The 25,241-nt window shown below is 36.3% G+C and overlaps 1 protein-coding gene across 5 annotated transcripts in view; it reads left to right on the top strand.

Moving 5' to 3' along the window:
• Nucleotides 1–1,015: 1,015 nt before the first annotated feature.
• Nucleotides 1,016–25,241, top strand: part of LOC111518244 (polycystin-1-like protein 2) — a 94,047-nt gene continuing 69,821 nt past the window's right edge. For 3 of the 5 annotated variants that reach the window (XM_074175598.1, XM_023174641.2, XM_074175600.1), the window contains exons 1-7: nt 1,016–1,146; nt 5,869–5,986; nt 7,088–7,329; nt 13,153–13,323; nt 13,466–13,590; nt 14,485–14,724; nt 24,249–24,451. In XM_074175598.1, the coding sequence (XP_074031699.1) occupies nt 1,092–1,146; nt 5,869–5,986; nt 7,088–7,329; nt 13,153–13,323; nt 13,466–13,590; nt 14,485–14,724; nt 24,249–24,451 (1,154 nt within the window). In that variant the 5' untranslated portion in view covers nt 1,016–1,091. Of the gene's footprint in view, nt 1,147–2,319; nt 2,384–5,868; nt 5,987–7,087; nt 7,330–13,152; nt 13,324–13,465; nt 13,591–14,484; nt 14,725–24,248; nt 24,452–25,241 lie in introns of those variants that run through there. The other 2 variants (XM_074175597.1, XM_074175599.1) reach the window with 2 other exon arrangements.

Raw genomic sequence — 25,241 nt, 5'->3', positions numbered from 1 at the left:
AGGTATTACTATTGAAACACTGGCTGATGCATTGTTGGACAAATATAAGGAAAACTATTCTGATGAGCAAAGTTTGGATAACTTTAAGTAAGTGAAATTCATTGAAGAACCCATCATACCACTCATTTTAAATACTTCATTTGTGGGTTTATTTTTCTAAGTGAGAAACCTAACCTAACCTATTTCTTGATGTAATACACTTTTTCTTTTTCAATGAAATGATATATCTATTATTTTTTAATTAGTGCTGATGAATTCACAGAGTTGTTATTTTAGTATATTTTTTAGTATACATTTGTTTGAGAGTAGGAACATCCTAATTTGAATACATTTCTAATATTTGTGATATGACAGTATTCAGGAATATTTTATTCAGTGAATAAATATTTTGAATTAGATTTTTTATTTTTAATATTGGTTGAAACGTCAAATATTTCAGTGTATATTGTTTTTAAAATAGATTTGTTTATGAATATTATGTGTTTTATTACTTGTGTGAATCTTGTATCAAAATGCATTATATACATGCCTAACAGCGGTTACTCGTCACATTCTTGGAATATTCCAAATATTCCTAGAATATTCATAAAATATATTTAAAGAATATTCTATGGTGTTTCTCTATTGTATATTCCTACAATAAACTAAGAATATCCTGAATATTTTATGAATATTCCTGGGGTTCTATTCCTGGAATATTCTTAATAGAATATACTTTAGATATTCTAAGAATATTATAAGATATTCCAAGAATATTCCCAAGGAATATTCTTAAAATATATCAAAGGTTCGCCAGGAGCACTTCCAGGGAATATTCTCCAGGAGATATATATATCCATGGCATATTCATAGCATAATACAATATCCTTAAATGTATATTCATGAAATATACCTGGAATATCTATTGCTATGTGGGTATGTACGCGAATGTTTTGGAATAGTTTCTCAAAACCGCCTGTAAAAATTTTGTGTCTGAAAGAGAATCCTCTATATATGAAGGTACAGTATTATAGAAATTAATTGTCACTGCCACAAAAGTCAGATATTTATTCGATATCACTTCAAAACGTCAAAGTGAATTTAAATTGACTATGGAAATAATATTGCGGAAGAGTATGGATATTTTGAACTTTATATTTATCATAGGTGAGTGGAATAATTTGATTAATTTAATCATTCACGTAGGTACTAAACTGTTACTCCTCTCCTAATTTATCAATCATGCTCAATAATAAAAATATTTCCATGGGAAGAAAATCTGGGTGAAGTTACTTTATGATTGAAGTCTGTTTATGTCGATTAAACATGACTTCGTAATTCAAGATATACAAAAAGCAAAAAATTCTGCTGAGAATCTCGAAATTTCTGAAAGCCACGGAATTGTTTAGAGGTTCAAAGTTTCAGTTTTATTGGTGAATTTCAACATTCCATTTCAGTTAGTGTAGTGCAAAAACATTTGGACAGAAAATTGAATGTGTGTCGCACATCTCTTCGCAGTTTCAGCTGCTATAAAAAAATGGATCAAAACATTTGCAACAAATTTTGTGGAAAAACTGATAATGAGTGTTCAGAAACGATTAAAATTTCATCAGTGGCAAACGATGATTCTAGTTTGATTCACAATAATTTCTACACAGTAGTTCTAGAAGATGTGAATGACAACGCACGCTCTGGACACATAGCAACAACCTATGAAAATATCGAGAAAGTGATGAAAATTTTCATGGAGAATCGTCGACCGAAAAAAGCACGCCAAGTTTGATCAACTGTCAAAGTTTTGCCAACCGTTTTCTTCGATTATCGTGAGGTACTGCATAAGAAGTTGTTGCCACATGGTCGTACGGTCAACAAAGAATATTATCTTGAAGTTATGCATGGCTTGAGGAAAGCAATACAAAAAAACGTTCGATATTGTTGAAAACAATTCATGGCTTTCGCATCACGATGCTGCACCTGCTTGTAAGTAATTTTTTGGCCAAAAACAACACTTTAATCAAGTTTCAGCCACCACATTCACCGGATTCGACCCCCTTCGACATTTTCTTGTTTCCAAGATTGGAGAGACCCATGAAGAGAAGGCTTTTTGTGTTGATTGAAGAGATAAAAACCGAATCACCGAGAGCGCTCAAGGATATACCAAAATGTGTATATCAAAACGATGAGCAGCTACAGTACGTCGCGTATTTCTGATATACAGGGGAGAACGGGGTTGGCTGGGCACAGGTGTTGGTTGGTACATTCGTAAAATTTCGGAATCCGTTCGGTTAACACCAGCGTTGTTCGCATCTATCGGAAAGTCTTTGAATACGCGCCAGTTGAAGACAGTTATCGTTGATGTGTGGGCGTTTTTTAGTTTTACTTGGTGCACGTGGTTTTGTCACCCGTAAGTAAATATTTATGAGTTAGAAATATTTGTAATATCAGTTTTATTGCTTATAATGTTTTGACCTTTAGTTTTGACATTTCTAATGTAAAAAAATGCATTGGGGATGGTTGGTACAAACTGCAAGGGGCTGATTGGTACAGTGTACCGAACAACCACGGGGGCTAGCTTTAGGTTTTTTTTGTTTTGCTACTAGCTGGCCTTTTTAGGAAACCTTCATTTAAATGCGTACGTTCAAAAGAAAATCGGAAAGAGGCAAAACACCCCCGGATATTATGCTAAGACTGGTCAGAGTCGTAAAATTGGAAGAGAAATCTCTTAGATCTGCTGCCAGTGACTTCGAAATTTCATTAAACACATTAAGAAGATATTGCTTCAAGTTTACACTAGAGGAACTACAATAAAATAAAAAATAGACAGGTAGGTTTTTAAAAAAATATACTTGATGATCTAGTTTCTACTAAAATTTTCGGTTTCAGATTTTCACCGAGCTTCAAGAGTCCAATCTCATAGATTACATAAAAAAGCTGCCGATATTTACTACGGGCTTATGCCAAGAGAAGTGAAAAGATTAGCTTATTTATATGCAACTTCTTTGCACCTGACGGTTCCAAATAGCTGAAAGAAAAATGAGATGCAGGCCCCGACTGGTTTACATCATTTTTGAAGCGAAATGCTAGATTGGCTGTAAGGACACCTGAAGCCACCAGTCTGTCTAGAGCCACGAGCTTCAATAAAACAAATTCAGACAGATTTTTCAGCAATCTAAAAATTGTTCTTAAAAGGTATAACTTCAGTCCTGTGGACATCTGGAATATGGACAAAACAGGGATCACTACAGTTCAGAGACCTGACCGAATTGTGGATAGACGTGGTGTCAAACGAGTGGGAAGAGTTACTTCGGCAGAACGCGGTACGCTTGTAATTTTGGCGTGTGCTGTTTCAGCTGCTGGAAAAGCTGTGCCACCTTTCTTTATATTTCCTGGTGTTCATTTTGAGCCTAATTTTTTCAGAGATGCACTGCCTGGAAGCGATGAAAGTGCCAATCTATCAGGCTGGATGAAAGAAGTTAATTTTATACAATATATCCAGCATTTTATTCAATACTCCAAGGCGTCTAAAGAAAACCCTGTATTGCTTCTGATAGACAACCTTGATTCGCATTTATCTCCCGAAACACCAAATATCTGCAAAGATCACGGCTTAACAGTGTTATCCTTTCCGCCTCACTGTAGCCATAAGCTCCAACCTCTGGATCGCAGTGTGTATGGACCGTTGAAGCAGTATGTCAATAGTGCTTGTGATTCTTGGATGACTAATCGTCTGAATGCAACGATGACCATTTATGACATACCCAGTATTGTTCGTATTGCACGTATTAGCGGCAACTCCAAACAACATCACAGCTGTATTCCAGGTTTTCGGAATTTATCCATTTGATAGGGATATTTTTCTAGACAGTGAATTTATGGCTGCTTATGTTACAGATAGACCAGATCCCGAACAAGATTCGCAAGATATTGAGCAAAACTTAAATTCTGGTGAAGTATTGGGAGTTAAAGCAAATCTACCTGAACTTGGTCAAATTACACCCATCGAAGAGGCTTTAAACTGTGTCGACACAGAGACTAATCCCCATGAAGACGTGCAAGAAGCTGGACCAAGCAGAATTGCAGATAGTAAGACGCCCACGCCCCAGAATTCTCAGTGTCTCCAGTCATCTAACAAGGTAGCAACATGTAGTTTTACAGATCTCGAAAATTTGAAGCCGTGCCCAAAAGCCGCAGAAACTAAGTGCAACGGGGTCGCACAAAATAAAATCTGAAATCTTGACATATACGCCTATTAAAGATGCATTATAAGAAGAAAAAAAGAAAATAAAACATGATCGATAAAAAAACAGGTCTTTGGCAAAACCAACAAGAACACGAAAAAACAAGCAAATGCGAAGAATTCGAAAATTAAAGACGATTCAAGCAGTGATGAAGAAACCTTCTGCCTGCTCTGCGTTGAACCCTGGTCAAATAGTTTGCCTAACAAGAAAAATGCGCAGATGCGGGCTTGTTCTACGTTTATCATAATTGTGATTCGGATGGTTCTGACTAGATTATTCACTTTTTTTACGAATAGGCACCGTTTTCTTTTGTATTACCATTACATTCTTACATAAAAAAATAAAAACAATATTCATTTTCTCAGTTTTCGCCTTGACCAACCAACCCCAATGTATATACCAACTATCCACAAATACGGGGTTGCTTGGTACACTTGCATCCTTAAGGAAAAAATTTAATTCTGGATTAAGGATAGGTCCAAACAATATGTAATTTGAAATTTATATAAACAAAACAACAGTAATCTGGAAATCAAATGTATTTTCTCACTATCTATCAATAAAAAAATTAGAGGGGTTTCAATTTGAAAAGCGTACCAACCAGCCCCGGTCTCCCCTACCGCTCTTGTTGGAATTAAATGTGCCAAGTCACTCAAACACCTACCGTGAAAGTATCTATAAAAGAGACAAATCGCCAACCTTTCTTCGATGTTCCAGACTATCAAGGTTGCAAGTGGATGGCTTTTTTGTGTCTGAAATACAGCAGCTTCTGGGTATACTTGTGGGCCGAGCTTCATACATGACAACAATACTCCAAAGAAGGTCTGATCTGAGCTTTATAAAGCATCAAAAGTGTGTACAGTTTTCTGGTTCGGAACATTCTCCAAGCTTCTGAGAAGCAGGCTCCGCAATTCCAGCGACATCATTGTGATAAGACATATTGGAAATCAATAGTATACATCAGCAAAATCGATGTATAGGCAAACTATCTCTGAAGTATCAAATTTAAATAATGGAATAAACACATAGCAGAGGTTCCAGTTTTTTATTCTTCAACATAGTTACTGTTACTATTGTAACGTAACTTCTTTGAGTTTCCGTTTGAACCATTGTTTCCCCCAATAGTTAATCTCCATCAATGTTACATTATGGGGACCAGTCACTTTAGAGCAAATAGGAATCAAGTGATTCTACTTGTGAATTGGTAGAATTGTACACCAGGACATAACTTTTCACACTTAGAAATACATTTTATGACCAATAATGGAACTGTAATTATCTTTTTAATATTTTTAAGCCACATTTGATAGATTCCACTCGGATAAGTAGCTATCCATCAAGTGGATGGAAAAGCTTGCCACATTAAAACAATCATGAATGAACTTTTAAGTTTTGGGGAGTTCTCAGCTCATTACTTTTGGCGTTAGGGGGAAGTATTTTTGAGAACTATGATGTTTTGTTATGTAAATTTCGACAGGTTTCGAAAACTTCATAGTGAGTCTCATTCATCCTTTGAGTAAAATTGTAGTATGTTTTCATAATCAGTTATTTGATTTTATTTATAGTGAAAAACTCCATTAGCCATCTTGAAATTGAATAAGGGCGTTAGAAAGTATACATTCTGTAACATTGATTTCTGCTTGTGTTCCAGATGTTCTATTGATGGTTCCGATTGAGTACGCTTCTGCTGAAAGCGAACAGACAGACTGGCAGAAAATGAGCCAAATTATCGAATCCAGAAAGAGAACCAAACCAGTACTGAGTTGGCGGTTAGTATATTTTTATATAGCTTCGTAAGAGACATATATGTTACTGATACACCAACGAAACCGGAAAGAGAGAATTTCTTAGTTCACCATGTTTATTTACTTCTACTAAGTAACTTGGGGTATTCGATAATTTTGCTTATCAAAAAATGAGCCGAGAATTTTAACTTGCTTCAATGCTTTGGTGGCTAAAATGTGTCCTTTTCTTCAAAATTAGACAATTGATCATGCCTTTCACTTCTGTTTCTCAATTAGTTTAGTTCATCTCCTGAAATGGTCAACTTAGTTATTGAAACGCGCTTCGAGAAAAGTATTGCAGTTCCGCTGTTTAGGTCATACGGTCAAGCTCAATTCTTATAAATCTGCAATAATGATGTTTGGACTTAAGATGCACAGAGAGCTCACCAACTCCACTCTTTTCAAGTCCGCATCGAAAATGAAATACTTCCCTTCGAGATCGAGAAAAAAAATTCAGGATTGTGGTTTGATCCAGAACTTTGCTTCGCTAAACATATCAACTATCTGAACCAAACTCTTCATAAAGTTCTCAGGAAATTGTTTCAAAATCGTGATTTGCTCAACACAAGCTCAAAAACTTTGACTATGCGAGTCACTGATCATGTCAGAAATTTTTTATTGCGACAGTATTTGTGGACCTGATTCAAGACAATTGGATGCTCTTCGACCACCGGACGTTGATCAGCAGCGGTCCGTTTCAATTGTACTTTTCATGGCGAATTGGGACGTATTATTATTATTTTATGGAAGAAAAAGATTAGAAGTCCTGATATAGATCCCTGCAGTTCTCCCCAAACGAAGTGGAGACACACATTGCTTCTCATCACTTGAATGATTTCGAAACCATAAAAATGCATTGCATCTAATACCAATATCGAATAATTTGTTCAACAAAATTTCATGATTAACAGTATCAAAGCTTTACACTTTGTTCAAGAATGAGACGAATTCAAGAAGAAAAACTGCTAGAAATAGGTGATTTTTTGATTCTCAGCTCGTATTTTGGTATGCGAAATTATCAAATAGGTTCGACAAGTTACCGAGCACATTTTTTTAATTCTCGGCAATCCCAACCACTTCTTTTAGATGTTGGAGCAACTGTCCACCTTTGAGTCCAATAGTTGACATCGAGAAGGATATGGTTTTGGAAGCCTATTGTAAATTGAATTGCGAACAGATCCAGACAAACCAAACGTTTCGTTGGAGCGTTGAAGTTCCGGACTTTGACTATGATAAATTTACACTTGGTAGAGATCAGGGTAAATTCACTATTAAAAAAAATGCTTTTCAAACTGGTAAAACGTATACTGTTGGATTCAGTCTTCTAGGTAAGAGTTCTTTATCAGTCAAATTTCCCTAATTAGTATGAACTATTTTAATTAATTTCATAGGGAAGACTGGGTACACTTGCAACAATTAAAATTTTATCCTTTATAATTTTATTGTTTATGAACCAAATGATTCGTGACATTCAAATTTGAAGTTTTAGCTACGATATGGCTGTATTATTATAGTTCCCGGTTTTTTTCTTAGAAGAAATATTACATATATATATATATATATAAAGTCCGCATCAAATGGGAAAATTTTTTATTTATCGTTTTATGTGAACTTTGATTTTGGCAGTAGATTTTGCTTAAGAAATGATGTCAAATGGCGTCTACAAAATAGGTCACGTGATTTCCTGTCAAAATTGACATTTAAAAAAAGAAACATCGAAAAATGACATTATTCTTCAAAATATCCAAAAATATCAATGGATAAAAACATTTTTTGTAATTTTATACCCACACACCAAGTTTCAAACCCATAATAAGTATTTTATATTTTCAGTATTTTTCTGCACTCCTGCTTTTTCTACTTATCAAAATTTAAGCACACCTGTATTAAATCATTTATTCATTTTAACTAAACTCGTCACCGAATTTCTTTTTTTGTAATATAATAATATTTTAAGAGCCTCTTTGATGTTAAAAACAAATTTTGAAAAATAAAAGTTGTCAAACTTGATGCAAAGTTAATCTAGTTTCAACGGGGCTTTCAAAACTATACAGTACTTGAGTTTTTTAATGAGCAAATGGCCTCACAATATGAATTAGAACAAAACGGAACATTAGGAAACATCATTTCGTGATTCTTGAAGCCCATTCAATGAAAGAAAAAAACTCATAGTATTTACATTTACCTACTCCGCTAACAACACTAATTTAAAAAAATTGGGTAGGCTGTGAAAAAATATGAAACTACATAATGTGTTTTAGAAAACGTCACTGTCACTGAATGAATTAATGCCCGTTAGTTCAATGTAATGTATGAAAATTAAAATAATATGTTATCTCTACAAGAAAAAATTGAAATTGTGCTAATTTGTGGTGAAAACACATTGCATCGACAAGTGGCTGATATTTTCAACGCAAGACATCCTGGTAGACATGTACAGCAATCCACTGTAAGTAGAATTTTAAAAAAATTCAAACTGACTGGTTCAGTTGAAAATACTTTTAAAAAACGTCATAATCCATCACGCAATAATGATGAGGTTCAGTTGGCTGTCTGCCTGGATGTTATCGAACAGGGAAAATCAAGTATTACCAATATTGTAGATAGAACTGGCGTTAAAAGAGAAAGCGTAAGAGCAATTTTACATAAAAATAAATTCAAACCCTACAAACCCAAATTTATAAATACCTTAAAGAAAAGAGATTTCGATGTTCGACTAGATTTCTCTTTCTGGTACCAAGGAGAAGTAGAATTAAACAGAAAATTTCCTTACAAAATCCTATGGACCGACGAAGCTACCTTCACATCGAACGGCGTAGTCAGTTCCCAGAATTGTAGGTGGTGGGCTCAGGAAAATCCTCATTTTGTGATAGAATGTCGGGACCAATATTCATTTAAAACAAATGTGTGGTGCGGTGTTTTAAATAATCAGGTAATGGGACCATTCTTTTTTAGACTCAATTCAACTTCTCAGGATTATTTGCAATTTCTAAATACTGAGATCAGTGATATAGTGGACAATATGCCGGTTGAAATAAGACACAGTCTGTGGTATCAATGTGACGGGGCTCCTATTCATAGTTCAAGACAAGTCAAAGAGAAACTATTAGAAATGTTTAGGGGCAAAGTTATTGGGCGAAATATGGAGCAAATATGGCCGCCTAGGTCGCCACATTTAACCCCACTAGATTTTTTCTTGTGGGGTTACTTAAAATGAATCGTTTATAAATAAAGACCTTTTCGTGACGTGAATCACCTAGAAACTGTTATTAGAAACTCTATTTTAAATATAAACCCTGTGAGTATCAGCAACTCAATAAAAGATGTATCAAGAAGTACAATTATCTGCATAGAACGCGATGGAAGACATACAGAAATGTAGTGTATTTAATGTCGTGAGTCTTTTTTTCGGGTTTTTTTGCTATTAGGTATAGGTACATGTTTATTTTCAGTTCCTTTTAATTAAGATTAAATTCCACTGTATTTTTTGTTAAAAAAATAATAAACACTCTAAGATATTGTTTCCTAATGTTCCGTTTTGTTCTAATTCATATTGTGAGGCCATTTGCTCATTAAAAAATTCAAGTACTGTATAGTTTGGAAAGCCCCGTGGAAACTAGATGAACTTTGCATCAAGTTTGACAACTTTTATTTTTCAAAATTTGTTTTTAACATCAAAGAGGCTCTTAAAATATTATCATATTACAAAAAAAGAAATTCAGTGACAAGTTTAGTTAAAATAAATGATTTAGTACAGGTGTGCTTAAATTTTGATAAGTAGAAAAAGCAGGAATGCGGAAAAATAGTGAAAATATAAAATACTTATTATGGGTTTGAAACTTGGTGTGTGGGTATAAAATTACAAAAGAAAATGTTTTTATCCTTTGATATTTTTGGATATTTTTGTATTTTTTGTTGTATTTTTTGTATCGTCGACGTCCACTTCATACTAAGAAATTAAATTGAATTTTATATTACGGGATGTTTGGGTAATATTTGATTATAATTTTGTGAATTATTCCTTTTGAATTACGGACCTGGAAATTGATTGACTGACTTGAATAAAAACACAATAGCAACTATACGTCTCCCTATGTACCTTAGAGTTTTTAGAGAGTTTTTTTTGTCATTCATATTTTTTTTATTGCACTGAGCGTTTTCTACAATGAACTTCGAATAGGAAATCCTTTTATGATTATCTGAAATATATCTACATCAAAAATATATTATTTGTGTTTTAATAAGCAGAAAGAGAAATGATAGCAATAATAACATCTGAAACGAACACTAATTGTAATTAAAAATCGAAATGAAGTAATTTATATGGACAAAAAAATTAAAGGCGCAATAAATGTTCAAATTGGAGTTTTTCCATTTCGAGACATTTTTTAACTCGGTTTTTCAAATTATTCATTGCCCTTAACATACTTATTTGCTGCATTGTTGCGAAATCATTCAAAATCCTCAATCTCGAGTCTTCGACATTTTCTATCTCTTTGCCAGCGTAAATCCTATTTTTCATTGATCCCATGGAAAATAGTCCAGAATAGTAAGATCTGGTGATCTTGCAGGCCATTATATTAGCCCAGTATTTGTCTCGAAATGGAAGGACTCCAATTCGAACATTTATTGGGCCATTAATTTTTTTATATAAGTATATAAATTAACTCATTTCAGTTTTTATTTTTTTTCAAGTTATTATTGCTATCATTTTTTTCTGCCTATAAAAATACATATAATATATTTTTGTTGTAGATATGTTTCAGATAATCATAAAAGGTTTTCTTATCCGAAGTTCATTGTAGAAAACGCTCAGAGCAATGGAAATATGAAAAAATATAAATAGGTACTTAAAAATGAAAAACAACTCTCGAAAAACTCTACGATACATAGGGAGACGTGAAAGTTGCTATTATGTTTTTATTCAACTCAGTCAACCAATTTTCAAGACCGTAATTTTAAAGGAAATAATTCACTCAATTATAATCAAATAATTCCCAAATATGAAATACATTCCTCAGTATGAAGTGAACATCAACGATCCAAAAACTACAACAAAAATACAGGTCCGTATTTAAAAATTCAAAGATTGGGGTGGCTCAAGTCAGATGACACCCTTTTCAAAAGATTCATGGACATATTCGGATAGCCCACATCAAGTGCCAATAGCAAAATGTGGACAGGTTTTCAATATGTCTGCGAATAGAGAAGATATAGGCAAAAAAATAATTTGGGATTTTTTTGTTTTTCCTGTATATCTCCAGAACCAAACGATTTTTTTACATCATTGAATATGTCTTTAAAATACGCAACTTTAACCGACGTTCTATCTCTTATCGTTTACGAGATCCCCATGTACAGAAACGAATTTGAATAGCCCTGTATATATAGATTGTTCTAAAATATATATAGGACAAACATCTAGACCTCTGAGCAGTCGCATCATTTCCATAAGAGCGACTGTGGACGAAATGTTAATTCTTGTGCATTAACAGAACATGTTAATTCGGAGGATCATAAAATGAATTTTGAAAACCCATATATATTGAGAAATAAATACAACAAATAATATTTTTGGAAATGATACATATCAATCAGGAAGAACATTCAATGAATAAAAGAACTGATATTGAAAGTCTCAGCAAAAATTCACACATACCTTCTGAAATATGATAAAGAATATACCCCTTTCAATTTGAGAGGATTGGTATGGTTGGGATAAAACCAAATCAGCGAATGAATATCATTATAGCCTGTCAAATCTAGACTTCGAAATATTGGCTTAGGATCTCCTCTAAGAGGCGCGTGGTAGAAAACCTTTAAAGACGATCAGTGCTCAGTCTTGTAGTGTCCACTTCGATGAAGTATACTATGCGACAAAAGTCGGTGCTCTAAGAAAATGGCATTTGAATCGAAATTTAAACGATCAGTTATGTGTGGTCAAACGAGAGAAGTATTGCTAATGTACTTTTTTATGCAACGAGAAGCTGATAATGGCATAAGCATGGACCTGAAAAAAGTTGTGCAAAATTGGCTGGTGTAAGTTTGGGTAGCGTTAAGAGAATAAGTCGTGAAATGAAAACAATTGAAAATGGTGAGTGATTCTCGTTCTCAACGCCTAATAGAAAAGACATAGAAAATCATCCAAATCAGATTTTGATGATTATGACAAGGGCCTTCTTGTTCGATATTCAATCAATTATTACATTACTGAGAAACAAATTCCCACCTTACGCCGCATACATAAAAAATTCGTTGACGAGAATGTTTACAAGGGATCTTATGAGTCTCTGAGGAAAGTAATGAAAGAAATATGGTTCAGACGTGAAAAAATGAAAATAAATTGAAAATTGCTCATAGAAAAACTGGCGATTCAGCAGTTGCGAATAAATTATCTCAGAGACATGAAGAAATACTGTGAAGAAGGTTGAACAATAATTTATATGGATGAAACATACACATGAAAAGAGTTGGAATGATGATTTGAAGGAAGTGTTGCTTGCACCAATTTCAAAAGGGCAGAGACTTATAATTGTCAATGCTGGAGGAGAAAATGGATTTGTTAAAAATTCATATTTAAATTTAAATCCAACCCAAAATCAGGCGACTATCATAGCGAAATGAATTACGGCAAGTGGTTGCAAGGAATGTTGATTCCCAATCTGCCAGAAAAAAGCGTATTGTTTATAGGCAATGCCCCATACCACAATGTTCAGTATGAAAAGTGCCCACACATGCCCTCGAGAAGAGATGAGAGACGGAACATTCATTTCACGGCGATATGCTGAAAATTGATCTCTATTCCATTATTAAAATCCATAAACCGCGATAGGATTATGGAAAAACATGGACATACTGTAGGTACTCAGATTGCCTCGTTATCATTCAGATTTGAACCTATTTAATGGTTATTTTGTGATATATTCACCGTATGCGTGACTATTCTCATCAAATATGATTACATCTCCGATGTTGAAAGCGAATTACATCACATATACTTTCCATTGGATAAATAGGCCACAGCCTATTTAGATACTTCTAAATAGGTTGTGGCCTAACTTTCACTTACTACCATTATTATCGGTATATCTTTATGATTAATAAAATAATTGAAAGCTTGCAAAAATCACTCAATCATTCAATGTTTTCAGGCGAGAAAGGTAAAATTCGTGCCATGTTTCCAACTCATATAGGTCCTAAATTGGGAGAATGTTCAGTGAATCCCCCACGCGGATATGCTTCGAGAACGCAATTTCATGTTAAATGCAATCATAAACCAGGAAATGTAACTTACAAATTATATAGTGTGAGTAATCAATCAGGTGAGTTTCAATTTATTTGTTACTATTCATTATCATTGTTTTTATTATAATCACTCAATCCAAAGCTAGCCCATTTCCCACTCAGAAATCCAATACTCAATGCGCGTTTCACCAACGCGTATATTTTCTGTACCTTTTTCAGAATTTCTGCTGGCTACAGGAACGTCACTCGAAGCAATGCCAATCATGTTGAATGAGGATGTCGCAGTAAAAGTCAAAATCATAGACGAATATAAGTTCACAGATGAGAAACAAATGTCAGTTATTGTAAGTGATAAACCTGTATTTGCGATTCACAGTAGTTGTAAAATTACCCCTTGAAAAAATAACGCCGGCTGACGCTGGTCTTCTTCGATTAACTGCTTCACTTGTCTCTCTCACGATCTATCTGAATCGAGAATTGTTCCACCGGCTTCCAATCACGTCCATTGAAATATTCAAGCAATATCTCGACGTAGGGGAGGCAGTCTAGCTCGGAAAGTGCAGCGCAAAGTAAGCAGCAGCTGATAGAGCCATTGACATTTGAACATTCGTCTAAAGTTCATAGGGTCTTTGTGTTATATCGACAGTGTAGTAGTGAAATAAAGTTGAATTTAATCGTGAAGTGTGGTCAATTACTGTCGAACCCACAGTGACACTATTTTTTCCGGCTAGTGTCTGAGAAAATGATCGATTTATGAAAATCAAATCATTGTTTATTGATCGAAAACCCAGTACTTTTTTTGGTGAGTGAGCTTTCAGGTTAGCTGGCAACAGTGGTACTCTGGATCTCATCATGGAAAAAACTAAAGAACATCTATTTCATTCTGAAACTGTTCACTCTAGTTAACAGAATGCGGGAACACTTCTTCCAATAACCAGAACTGCAAAATCTCATAAATTTTAGACTGGTTCCATTTATTTCATAGTCGTTCTCCATGGCCTGATCATTCTTGTCTCAGAAATCGGATATGTCCTTTGAAGCGAATTTTGATGGCTCGCTTAGTCTGACCGATATATGTTTTATCACAGTCCTCACAGCTTCTTTCTGATATCCTCGGCTGTTCGTTCTCCAACATCTTGTCTTAAGAATAACTCAACATTTGGTGAAGTGGGCAAGAAGTTTTGAAGGCTTATCCAACAGAATATTCAATAGAAATTATTTTTCATTTACATTAACAGGTATTTGCATCTCTGAAAAATGTGCACACCAGTAAAGAACTCGTCAACGATATAGAAGTAAAATATTTTGATGCCAAAAAAGACCGATCTGTTATTGGTTTAATGAAGTCGAATAGAACTGATGATCTTTTGCAAATGCTCAATGTTTTGACAGAAGAAATGGCAAAATTGGCAAAAAATAACGAAACGGAAGTTACAATGAAAGAATATCATAAGAGAATATTAGATATTTTGAAAAATGTGAGTACTTTGATTTCATCATTATTTGTTGATTATTGTGATATTTTTGTATAAAAGCTTTCGCTGCAAGAAACTATTTGAAATCAGAACCCAAAAACAAAATATCAGATGAATGAAATGCATTGAAATGAATAAAATGAGATTTTTTAAACGGTTTCATTCAGTTTGCCCTGTTTGTTGGTTTGTTTGTTCATTTATTTTACACTTTTTTACTTTTTCAAATGTTTTTATCTGTAAAACTGCAAGTAGTTGGTTTTTGGTACAGTTGTCTTCAAAATACAAATCGTTATCCATTAAAACACTTTGTATTTCATCTTTCCTCGAGTTTTTATTAGGTACTTTGATGAGCTGTCGCGAATGATAGGAATCGTTTTCAAGAACTATAACACTATTCGCATCCAAATTTGTGATCGATGTATTTTCAAACCATTTCTCAAAAATATTAGCTTCCATATTCTTATGATGGTCAACATTGCAGTCCTTAAATTTTTTCCACGTAATTTCAAAGAATTCGGAACCCATCCTTTACTTCCTCCGCAATGCACATTGATTAGTTGTGATCCTTTGTTTGTAGGCATGTTAGGCGTACACATTCTCAAACTATCAGTCCACCCTTTCGTAACTGTGTCGTGAGTGTTATACCAAGTTTCGTCCAAATAGAAAATTTGCCGTTGTTTTTGTCTATATTCATATATTTTTATTAAGTACATATTTGTTACGCAATACCACTATTCTTCTGCTTTCCATAACTGCTTGACGTTTGTTTATTATTTTAAATCTAAATCCTAGTTTCTTCATCCAATTCTGAAGAGTTTTGTCACATCAGCTCACGTTATGGCCGGAAGTATTCAATTTTTTCCTTATGATTTCAGTTGTATGAATCTCATTGCTTTTGTAACAGTCGTATATTGTTTATTTTACTGATTTTATCAGATGGACATCTAAAAGTTTTGGTAATCCCGCATCAAATCGCGTCTTGCGTTCATAAGGTTTGTTTTTGACTATTTCACGTACAGTTGAGAAAGGAATTTCGTTCAAATCTGATGTTGCTTGTAGTAGTTTTTCCCCTGAAACCAAACTTGATATGTACATTCTTATATACATAGAAACATATTCTCTGTGTTTCAATAGCCTAATGCACCCGAATCTTATTTACTGGTATCTCTTTTTCGCATTGTTCACCATCGCTATTAGAATCACTACACAGGAAAAAGTCTGCTTTGTTATCACACTCGTTATTACTATTAGTAATTGTCCAAGGACGCCACATTTTAAACAAATAACAAAAAATTTAAGTAATTATAACTTCAGCAATATCGAATTTCAACACTCAAATCGCGATCAGTTCCTCAAATGTACATTGACAACACGACTCTTCTACCCATCCTCACATTCTATTGGTCACCGTAACATGACTTCAAATTTAATTTTATGACTCTTCAGCCAATCATAAAACTCGGTTAGTGAAAATTATCCAATACGAACCGCCAATTCTTCAGTCCACGTGGACTAATTCGTAGCGGCATTATTCCTTTGTATTGATTTCTTTGGCCTTTGAGTTCGCCGATAGCTTTAAGATTACTATATCGGTTACTTTGAATATACATAATCTACATCAGGGATGTTTTTTGAGTCGATCCCGAGAAAAATCCAATATAGAACTATTCAGAGATTTTGTTTTAGTAGATAGGTCACTAGAACAAACTGAAATGAATAAACTACTAAAATTTACTGGATCCACAATTAAGCTAGAATAACATCCTCATCACTTTATTTCGTCGTAATAACCCCCAGCTACCGGCAAAGGAACGCGCGGCACTTGTCAAAGAAAAGTCGCGGCGATTCCCGTCGAATTTTCTAGAAACTGGCGTGTTTGGCGAGAACATTGGAGAATTCGTTCGCGCCGATATAAATATTGTGCCTGCAGGAATAGGAGTCAGTCTGAGTTGTAACGTGAAAGCAAAACAAAGTTCATTAATAAAAAGTACAAAATAAGTGCCGCGAAGAAAAGTAAAACGTATCATTTTAATAACGATTGGGAGGAGGAATGTTTCTTTTGTGTAGTAAAGAATAAGTGCATTTGTCTCATATGCCGTTTGTCAGTTGCAATACCTAAGCGTGAGTAGAGAGACATCATAAACCGTTTCATAAAAACTATGAGAAGGATTTTCCGTCATAGAGTGAATTGAGAAAACGAAATGTACATGATTTGATAACTTGTATGAAAAAAGAACAAAGCATATTCACAAGACCAACTAAACAATCAAAAGCTGCAACGATCGCGTCATTTAAAATATCTCACATGTTGTCGAAACACAAGAAAACATTTGAAGATGGATCGGTTGTAAAGGAAGCATTTATTGAAGCGGGTGATACTTTATTTGGAGATTTTAAAAATGAAACAGAGATTATAATGTCTGCTATTAGAGAACTTCAGTTATCTCGTCCAACTGTCACAAGGCGTGTTGATGTCATGAGTCAAGACATGGCAGATAAACTAAAACATTATATCATGGAATGTACATATTTTTCTTTGCAGTTCGATGAATCCATCGATATGACGGCCACTGCCCAACTGTGTATTTTTATTCGAATGATATTCAATGACATGTCGGCTAAAGAAGAGTTTTTGACGGTGACGTTTTCTTCAATTTTGCAACAAACTACAAGCTACCAATATATAAACTAGTGTGCATTACAACCGATGAAGCACCAGCAATGACTGGAAACAAAAAGGGTTTTGTGGCATTGTGTCGAGCTAATGACGATTTCCCTTCATTTTTCTCCTTCCATTTCATTATACATCAACAAGTTTTGTGTTCAAAAGTTCTGAACATGAAGGAGATTATGGGCATCGCAATAACTATTATTGGGAATTTCATCCGTGCACGTAGCTTGCAACGACGGCTCTTTAAATTGCAGTTGGAAGATAGTGAGTTAGCTAAACACACTGATTTAGTTCTTCACACGTCAGGTGGTTAAGTCGCGGAAAATTCCTAAAAAGGTTTCAAGAATTATTGCCCGAAATAACATCTTTTCTGGACGAAAGTTTGATTTGGCATTTCTGACATACATCACATTGCATTTAAACACCAATAACTTGGAGCTCCAAGGTAAAGGAAAAACTATTATTGAGATGATTAGCGCAATAAACGCATTCAAGAATAAATGACAACTATGGAAGATCAACTGAAAAGAAAGGATCTGAAACATTTTCCCTCTTTGAAAGCAAGGATTCCTCATTATACATTGTTAGGAAAAAAATTCGCTGAAAAAATTAGGGCGCCTGCAATTCCACCGCTGAAAGGAACGCAGACACAGTCTTCAATATTTCTTTCACCTGTAACAGAAAATGAATTAATCACAATTATAAATGATTTGAAAGACAAAAAAGCTCCCGGTTTTGATGGAATAAGAACAGAGTTACTGAAAGAAATCAAAAACGAAGTTTCAAAACCTCTCACGTTTTTGATAAACAAAATCATAGAAAATGGAGAATGGCCTGTAATACTCAAACTTGGGATAATAAAGCCACTATTCAAAAGTGGGAAGAATGATGAAATTCTCAATTACCGGCCCATTACGCTAATCAGTAATATCGCAAAAATTTTCGAAAAACTATTGAAGGTCAGAATAGTCAGTTATCTTGATACAAACAAACTCCTATCTCAAAAACAATTTGGATTCGTTAAAGGAAAATCTACAAATGATGCAATTTGTGCGCTCACAACAAAAATATATAACAGCCTGGACAGCAAAAAACATTCCCTAGCTGTTTTTATGGATCTTGCAAAAGCATTCGACACTGTTGACCATAAACAGCTTTTGAAGGTTTTGCAAGACCTAGGATTCAGAGGAAATGTACACAAGTTATTTGAAAGCTATCTGGACAACAGAAAGCAGCAGGTGATAATTGACAATACACTAAGTGAAGAAAGAATAGTACAATATGGGGTGCCGCAAGGCACAGTATTGTGACCGGTACTCTTTATTATCTACATGAATAATATACTCACCTCACAGATCAACGGAGATATCATTAGTTTCGCAGATGACACGGCAATATTCTATCAAGATGCATCCTGGGAAAATCTGAAAAAGAAAGTCGAAAGTGATATGAGTAAAATTATAGATTGTTTCAATCAAAAAAAATTAACACTGAACTTTGAAAAAACTTCGTTCCTACCTTTCGCTTGTTACTCATCCCACATCCCAAATTTCAATTATCTTGAAATAAAAAATGCTGATGATATTATTCAATTAAAGTCCTCAGAATTTGTTAAATATTTAGGTGTTTACATTGATAGACACATCAGATGGGATGTTCACATAAAAAAAACTGTAGGTACACTGAGGAGTATCATTTCTAAATTTATATACTTTAAAGATATATTGAATACCCACCAAATGAAAATCCTGTACCATGCATTAATAGAGTCTAGATTGTCGTATGGAATCCTAGGTTGGGGTGGTGTCGCCAGCAGTTATTTGAATCATCTAGATATTTTGCAGAAAAAGTTCCTAAAGATTTGTTTTAATAAATGTCAAACGTATTCATCGACCCTACTATATTCGGAAAGTAGAATACTGGACCTCAGACAAATCTACTTTCTACGTGTAGCGGTAGATCAATACAAAAATGAAAGTCGTTTGAGAAATATTGACCACAATTATGATACAAGGGCAAAAAAAGACCAAATCCTCTCTGACCAAAACTATTGGTCAGAGAGGATATACTCATCTGAGAACCAGAATATTTAACAATATCCCTAAGAACATCAAAGACTTAACATCAATTGTTTTATTCAAAAAAAAAACAAAGCAGTATCTTCACGAAATAGAGAGGAAAAAAAATACATAATCTGATATTCCCTGCGGTAATATTCATTGAAAGATAGGAAAACTATACAAAAATGACATTGTTACAAAAAATGGTTCTCATACACATTGGCGCGCAACTTTTAAAAAATTATTCATGTTATGATCATTTAATTATTTTGTTTATGTAGTATAGAATATCATTATTACAATAGTTTGTTTAAATATAGAAATTATTTTCAAACAATTACACTAAATTGTGTCACAAAATATAACGTACCATAACCACGCGCTGGCTTCTTAGCCTTAGTGGTTCGTTTGTTTATTTCAAAATGCAATTTTTGTAGAGTATTGAATGATGTTATTTAACTTGGTACATTTGAATTTAATCAAGCAATTTGTTATTGATATAATTGTAACTTTTTTCTTTGGAAATAAACATTATTATTATTATTATTATTATTATTATTATTATTATTATTATTATTATTTTTTTTTTTTTTTTCACCATAGTGTGCGCTGGTCAGACCCTATCCCCCGAAGCCCCGATACATTCGGGAGGGCGCGCCAGCATAATCAACCAATGACCACTCCCCACACCGTGGGGTAAGTGATCATTGGGTCCGAGAATCATGTGCCCTGAGCAAACGCAGTGAGCCAAGAATGACAGCCTTCTGCATCTGTGCGGCTAAGATTTCTGCCTTAGTGCGGCAAGCCGGTATGATTTTGAGATTCGAGAGTAGAGAAGACATCATTCCACCAAGGACTCCAATTATCAGAACGACCATCTTGACAGAGTGATCTGGATAGAGTCTGCGGAGTTCGAAGAGAAAATCTCGATATTTTATCCGTTTTTCCTCCTCTTTTCTGACGATATTCGTCTCGCCAGGAGCTGAAAACTCCACGACAAATATCGTTTTGGTTTGGTGGTCGAGAAGGACTACATCAGGCTTATTAGCTTGTATGAGCCTGAGGGTGGGGAACGAATAGTTCCAATAAATTTGGCACTTCTCGTTCCCCACAACGGATTCAATATCCCCCGGAGCGTAGGGCAACACCGGTGTCTCGTCAATACCGTAAGAGTGCCGTAGATGGTAATATAGCACTCTTAGGGCCGCGTTATGTCGATGGATATAGGCCGAGACCGCATATGCTGGACATGCTGATAGCAAGTGCATTAGGGTCTCGGGCGCCTCGCGGCAGGCCCTGCACCTTGTGTCAGGAACCTCTATACCCATCACGCGACTGCGGTACACTAAGGTGTTGAAGACACCATCCTGGCAAGCCATGATGAACCCCTCAGTTTCCGACTTCAGCCCACTCGACCTGAGAAAAGCGAACGTCAGGCGCTTTGATAAGCCAAGGTCTTCAATGTTATTGAAGAAGACCCCATGCATCGGCTTATCCCTGTGTCTCCGCAGAAGTAAGGTGATCTCTGCGGCTTTTATCTGAGCTTTTTGCTGAACGGGTTCCAACTCGGTGACAGAGTTGTAGTCACCTCGTTCAGAGTCGAAAACTATACCGAGTTCATCAGCTGCTCGAGCAGCTGCCCTAAGGAGAAATGCTCCAATTCCTGCTCTCTCATGGTCACGGACCATGCAGAGAAGGGGATCCGAACTCCTGACGACTTTACAGGCTGTATCCAGTACCATTCTGTCATGTAGACACTCCAAACTCAAAAGTCCACGACCTCCCTGTTGTCGGGGGAAGTACAACCGTGGAACGGACGATTTGGGATGCAAACTCCTATAGAGATGCATCATTTTTCGGGTCCTTACGTCGAGTTGATACAGCTCCTCCCGAGTCCACTTCACTACTCCAAAGGAGTAGAGTAAGATTGGAACGGCAAGCATATTTGTTGCAGCTACTTTGTTCTTCCCCGACAGTTCCGATGACCAGATCTGTCGAAGTTTGTGCTGATACTTGCCGCGGAGAGAGTTTTTCACTGCAGTTACCTCTTGTGAGTGGCGTTGTTCCACCCCGAGGTAAGTATACGTCTCTCCGGCATCCAGATGGTGTAGGATGCTTCCATCTACGAGCTGTACATCCTCTCCGTAGTCCCCGCATCGTCCTCTTTTGAGATGAACCATTGCACATTTGTCTATCCCGAATTTCATACCGATAGCATGCGTGTACTCTTCCACCACCCTCAAGGACTGATAGAGATCCTTCTCTCCAGAGGCATAAAGTTTAAGATCATCCATATAAAACAGATGGGTGACCTTGTGCCTCCGGTTTCCGGGGGTGACACAGTTATATCCTCGAGTCTTTCTGAGCGCAACGGATACTGGCAATAGTGAGATGCAGAATAGAAGGGGGCTGAGGGAATCACCCTGAAATACACCCCTTCTGAAAGTGACCCACCCTGTTTGAACTCTTGCTTGACCAGATGTTATGGTGAAGCGAGTTCGCCAAAGTGGTGTCAGTTGTTCAATGCATCTCACTATGTTGTCGGGTACCGCAAGGCATCTGAGCAAATGCAAGATGAGCTCATGCGAAATTGTATCAAATGCCTTACGGTAATCGATCCAGGCCATAGAGAGGTTACGCTTATATTGTATCGAGTCCTGCGTTACACATCTATCGATGAGCAGGTTCTCTTTATATCCAGCGACTCCTCTCTTCGACCCTCTCTGCTCATATATCCGTTCGAACACTCGGTCTACTGCGGTGAGTATTCGTGTGTATAAGATGCTTGTAAACAACTTATAACACGAATTCAAGCATGTTATCGGTCTGTAATTCTTAGGAATCGACAAATCTCCGCTTTTGGGGATAAGAACGGTCCGCCCCTCGTCAAACCAATCCGGAATCGGCTGCTCTCCGTCGAGCCATGAGTTGAAAACTCTGGCCAGATGGTGGTGGGTACTTGGTAGTTTTTTCCACCAATAAGTGTTCAGCCCATCTGGGCCTGGAGCAGCAAAGTTCTTGGAACCAACGAGGGCCCTTCGAACGTCATCCGGGGTTATCGGGTTGCGCAGTTCATTGGGCTCAGGCTGTCGAAGCTCTCTGTTGAAAGCTTCGAACTGCGCTAGGGCTGGAGTGTCTAAGTTGAGTGGCTGCGGGTGTTCATAGATATCCTTTCAGAAGGATTCCACCTGATCAGCGGTCGGCGGATTATCCACAACACGTGGAGGCTCTTGGAATAAGCGAGAAGGTTTCTCGCGGAACCTAAGGTTTTCCGCGATACTTCTCGCTCGCCTCACTAGTGACTTCTTAGCAGCCACTAGCATTCGTATCCTATCAAGGCAGTGCTGTTTGGTGTTCAGCAGCACGCCTTGGCTCAAAGTGTGATGGATACGTCGTAGATTGGCGGCTATTCGCCGCACTGCGGGCGTGAAAGGCCTGTTGGCTGCCCTGTAATCCATCACACATTGGATACGAGACGCGTGTTGTCTCGCCGACGTGATTTTAGTATTATTTTTTTTTTCCACCGTAGTGTGCGCTGGTCAGGCCCTATTCCCCGAAGCCCCGATACATTCGGGAGGGCGCGCCAGCATAATCAACCAATGACCACTCCCCACGCCGTGGGGTAAGTGATCATTGGATCCGAGAATCGTGTGCCCTGAGCAAACGCAGTGAGCCAAGAATGACAGCCTTCTGCATCTGTGCGGCTAAGATTTCTGCCTTAGTGCGGCAAGCCGGTATGATTTTGAGATTCGAGAGTAGAGAAGACATCATTCCACCAAGGACTCCAATAATCAGAACGACCATCTTGACAGAGTGATCTGGATAGAGTCTGCGGAGTTCGAAGAGAAAATCTCGATATTTTATCCGTTTTTCCTCCTCTTTTCTGACGATATTCGTCTCGCCAGGAGCTGAAAACTCCACGACAAATATCGTTTTGGTTTGGTGGTCGAGAAGGACTACATCAGGCTTATTAGCTTGTATGAGCCTGAGGGTGGGGAACGAATAGTTCCAATAAATTTGGCACTTGGTAGATATTTACATTCTTTCCGGTCGTTTAATCAGTGTAGTTCCCGCTCAAAAAACCGATTATTTCGAAAAAAGGAATAATTTATAAAATAAAAGTGGTAAAAAACATAGAAATTTTCATTTCTCTTTTCATTATGATCTTCCACCACGTTGTAACGGCTACATCCATCAATTTATTAAAAAAAGGAATATTTGATAAAAAATTGTAACTTTTCAATGAGTCTCACACAAAGAGCAGCATTTCGTTTCAAGAGGTTGGTAACACTAGCTGATATATCTTCAAGAATGATAGCTGACGTATCAAAGGTATTTTTTATACCCGGAGACGTATGATCTCAGTTATGAAAAGTCAACTGTCAGCTTCCATACATTGCTTGTTAGTTCTGACGCGCAAATTGTCAGTGGAAAGTTTTTCAAAATGCAATCAAATAAGCGAAACGAATTTAATTAATTAATCAAAAAGTGAGATTTTGTTACTAGAGTGGCAAAATGGGCAACCGTAGGAGAAATTCAAATTAGAAACAAGTTGCTTACTTTGAAGATTTTTTCATATATTTTCAAAATTTAGAAAATATTGAACACGTCTGATACGTCACTGGGCGATGACTCCTCCCGCCATCTATGGGATCGACAAAGAAATCAATTCTAGGAATTATTGAGTTCTTTGACGATCCCATAGATGGCATCATGAGGGGGGATGTTATCACCCTTCTCTGAAATTAGCGTTTCTTCAGTTCAATATGCTTTTCATCTTTTCATTATGATTTCAGATACCTCTGGAAAGCAGAGAAGTGGCTAAACAAGTTGCTGTCATTTCTAGCAAAATAGCGACCCAATATGAACAGAAATCCGATCCTGATATAGCTGAAGCAACGTCAGAAGTGTGTCAGTTCGCGTCTGATAAATATCTAGATCACATTGAAGATGAAAGTTACATCAACATGTTGTCGAGCGACATTGAGAAGGCAGTACAGTAAGTTTTGGAATTAACTGATTGGAGTATTTCATAAGTTCGCACTTCCACTGTCTAATATGATATAAAATAATCTGAAATCCTTGAAAGAATCAATAAAATTAACAAGAAAAGCTGAAAATAAAAATTATATTGAGCAAAAAAACCCTGAACTGAAATTACAATAAAATAAAATACAAGCAACAATTGAAAATTGAACAATTGAAAAGACATAAAAATTAAAAGATTTCGAGCCAAGTTACTTTACGACGTTTCGATTGTTAGTATCAACAATCATCTTCGAATGATGACTGGAGTTATTCCTGCGAGAGATGACTATTTATAGATCATTCGAGTGCTTTCACCTATTTCCTCCGCTTCACCGGTTTCGCGGACGCTGACCGTATTGCGGGAGGTGGCCGTTTTCCGCTTGATTATGGGTTTCCATATGTTGCGTATCTTTTAGACTAGCTTGACTGAATGCGTTGTTGGACAACATATATGCGGCTTATTTGAATTTCCTCCTAAACCAGTGTTCCTTCTTGTGGATGATCTCAGGTTCAGACCACTTGATTTCAAGTTGATGAATTCAAACATGCTCTACTCTTCCTGATTTTCCGATTTCTCTTCGCTATGTGTGCTTGTGCTCGGCAATGCGGACTTTCAATGATCTCTTAGTTTCACTGATATAGGATTTTGCGGCCTCACAGGATATCAGGTAATTGCATGTCTTGGAATCGCAGTACGCGTTAGGTGGCATGGTTTTTGTGAGGCTGCTACGGATAGTGTTTCCGGATCTGAAGCAGGTTCT

Source organism: Leptinotarsa decemlineata, unplaced genomic scaffold, assembly GCF_025532065.1.
Source record: "Leptinotarsa decemlineata unplaced genomic scaffold, Ldec_3_MD MMD2_tig00001064_RagTag_RagTag, whole genome shotgun sequence".
In the NCBI taxonomy this organism is placed as follows: domain Eukaryota; kingdom Metazoa; phylum Arthropoda; class Insecta; order Coleoptera; family Chrysomelidae; genus Leptinotarsa; species Leptinotarsa decemlineata.
This window is presented reverse-complemented; position numbering and strand designations above follow the sequence as displayed.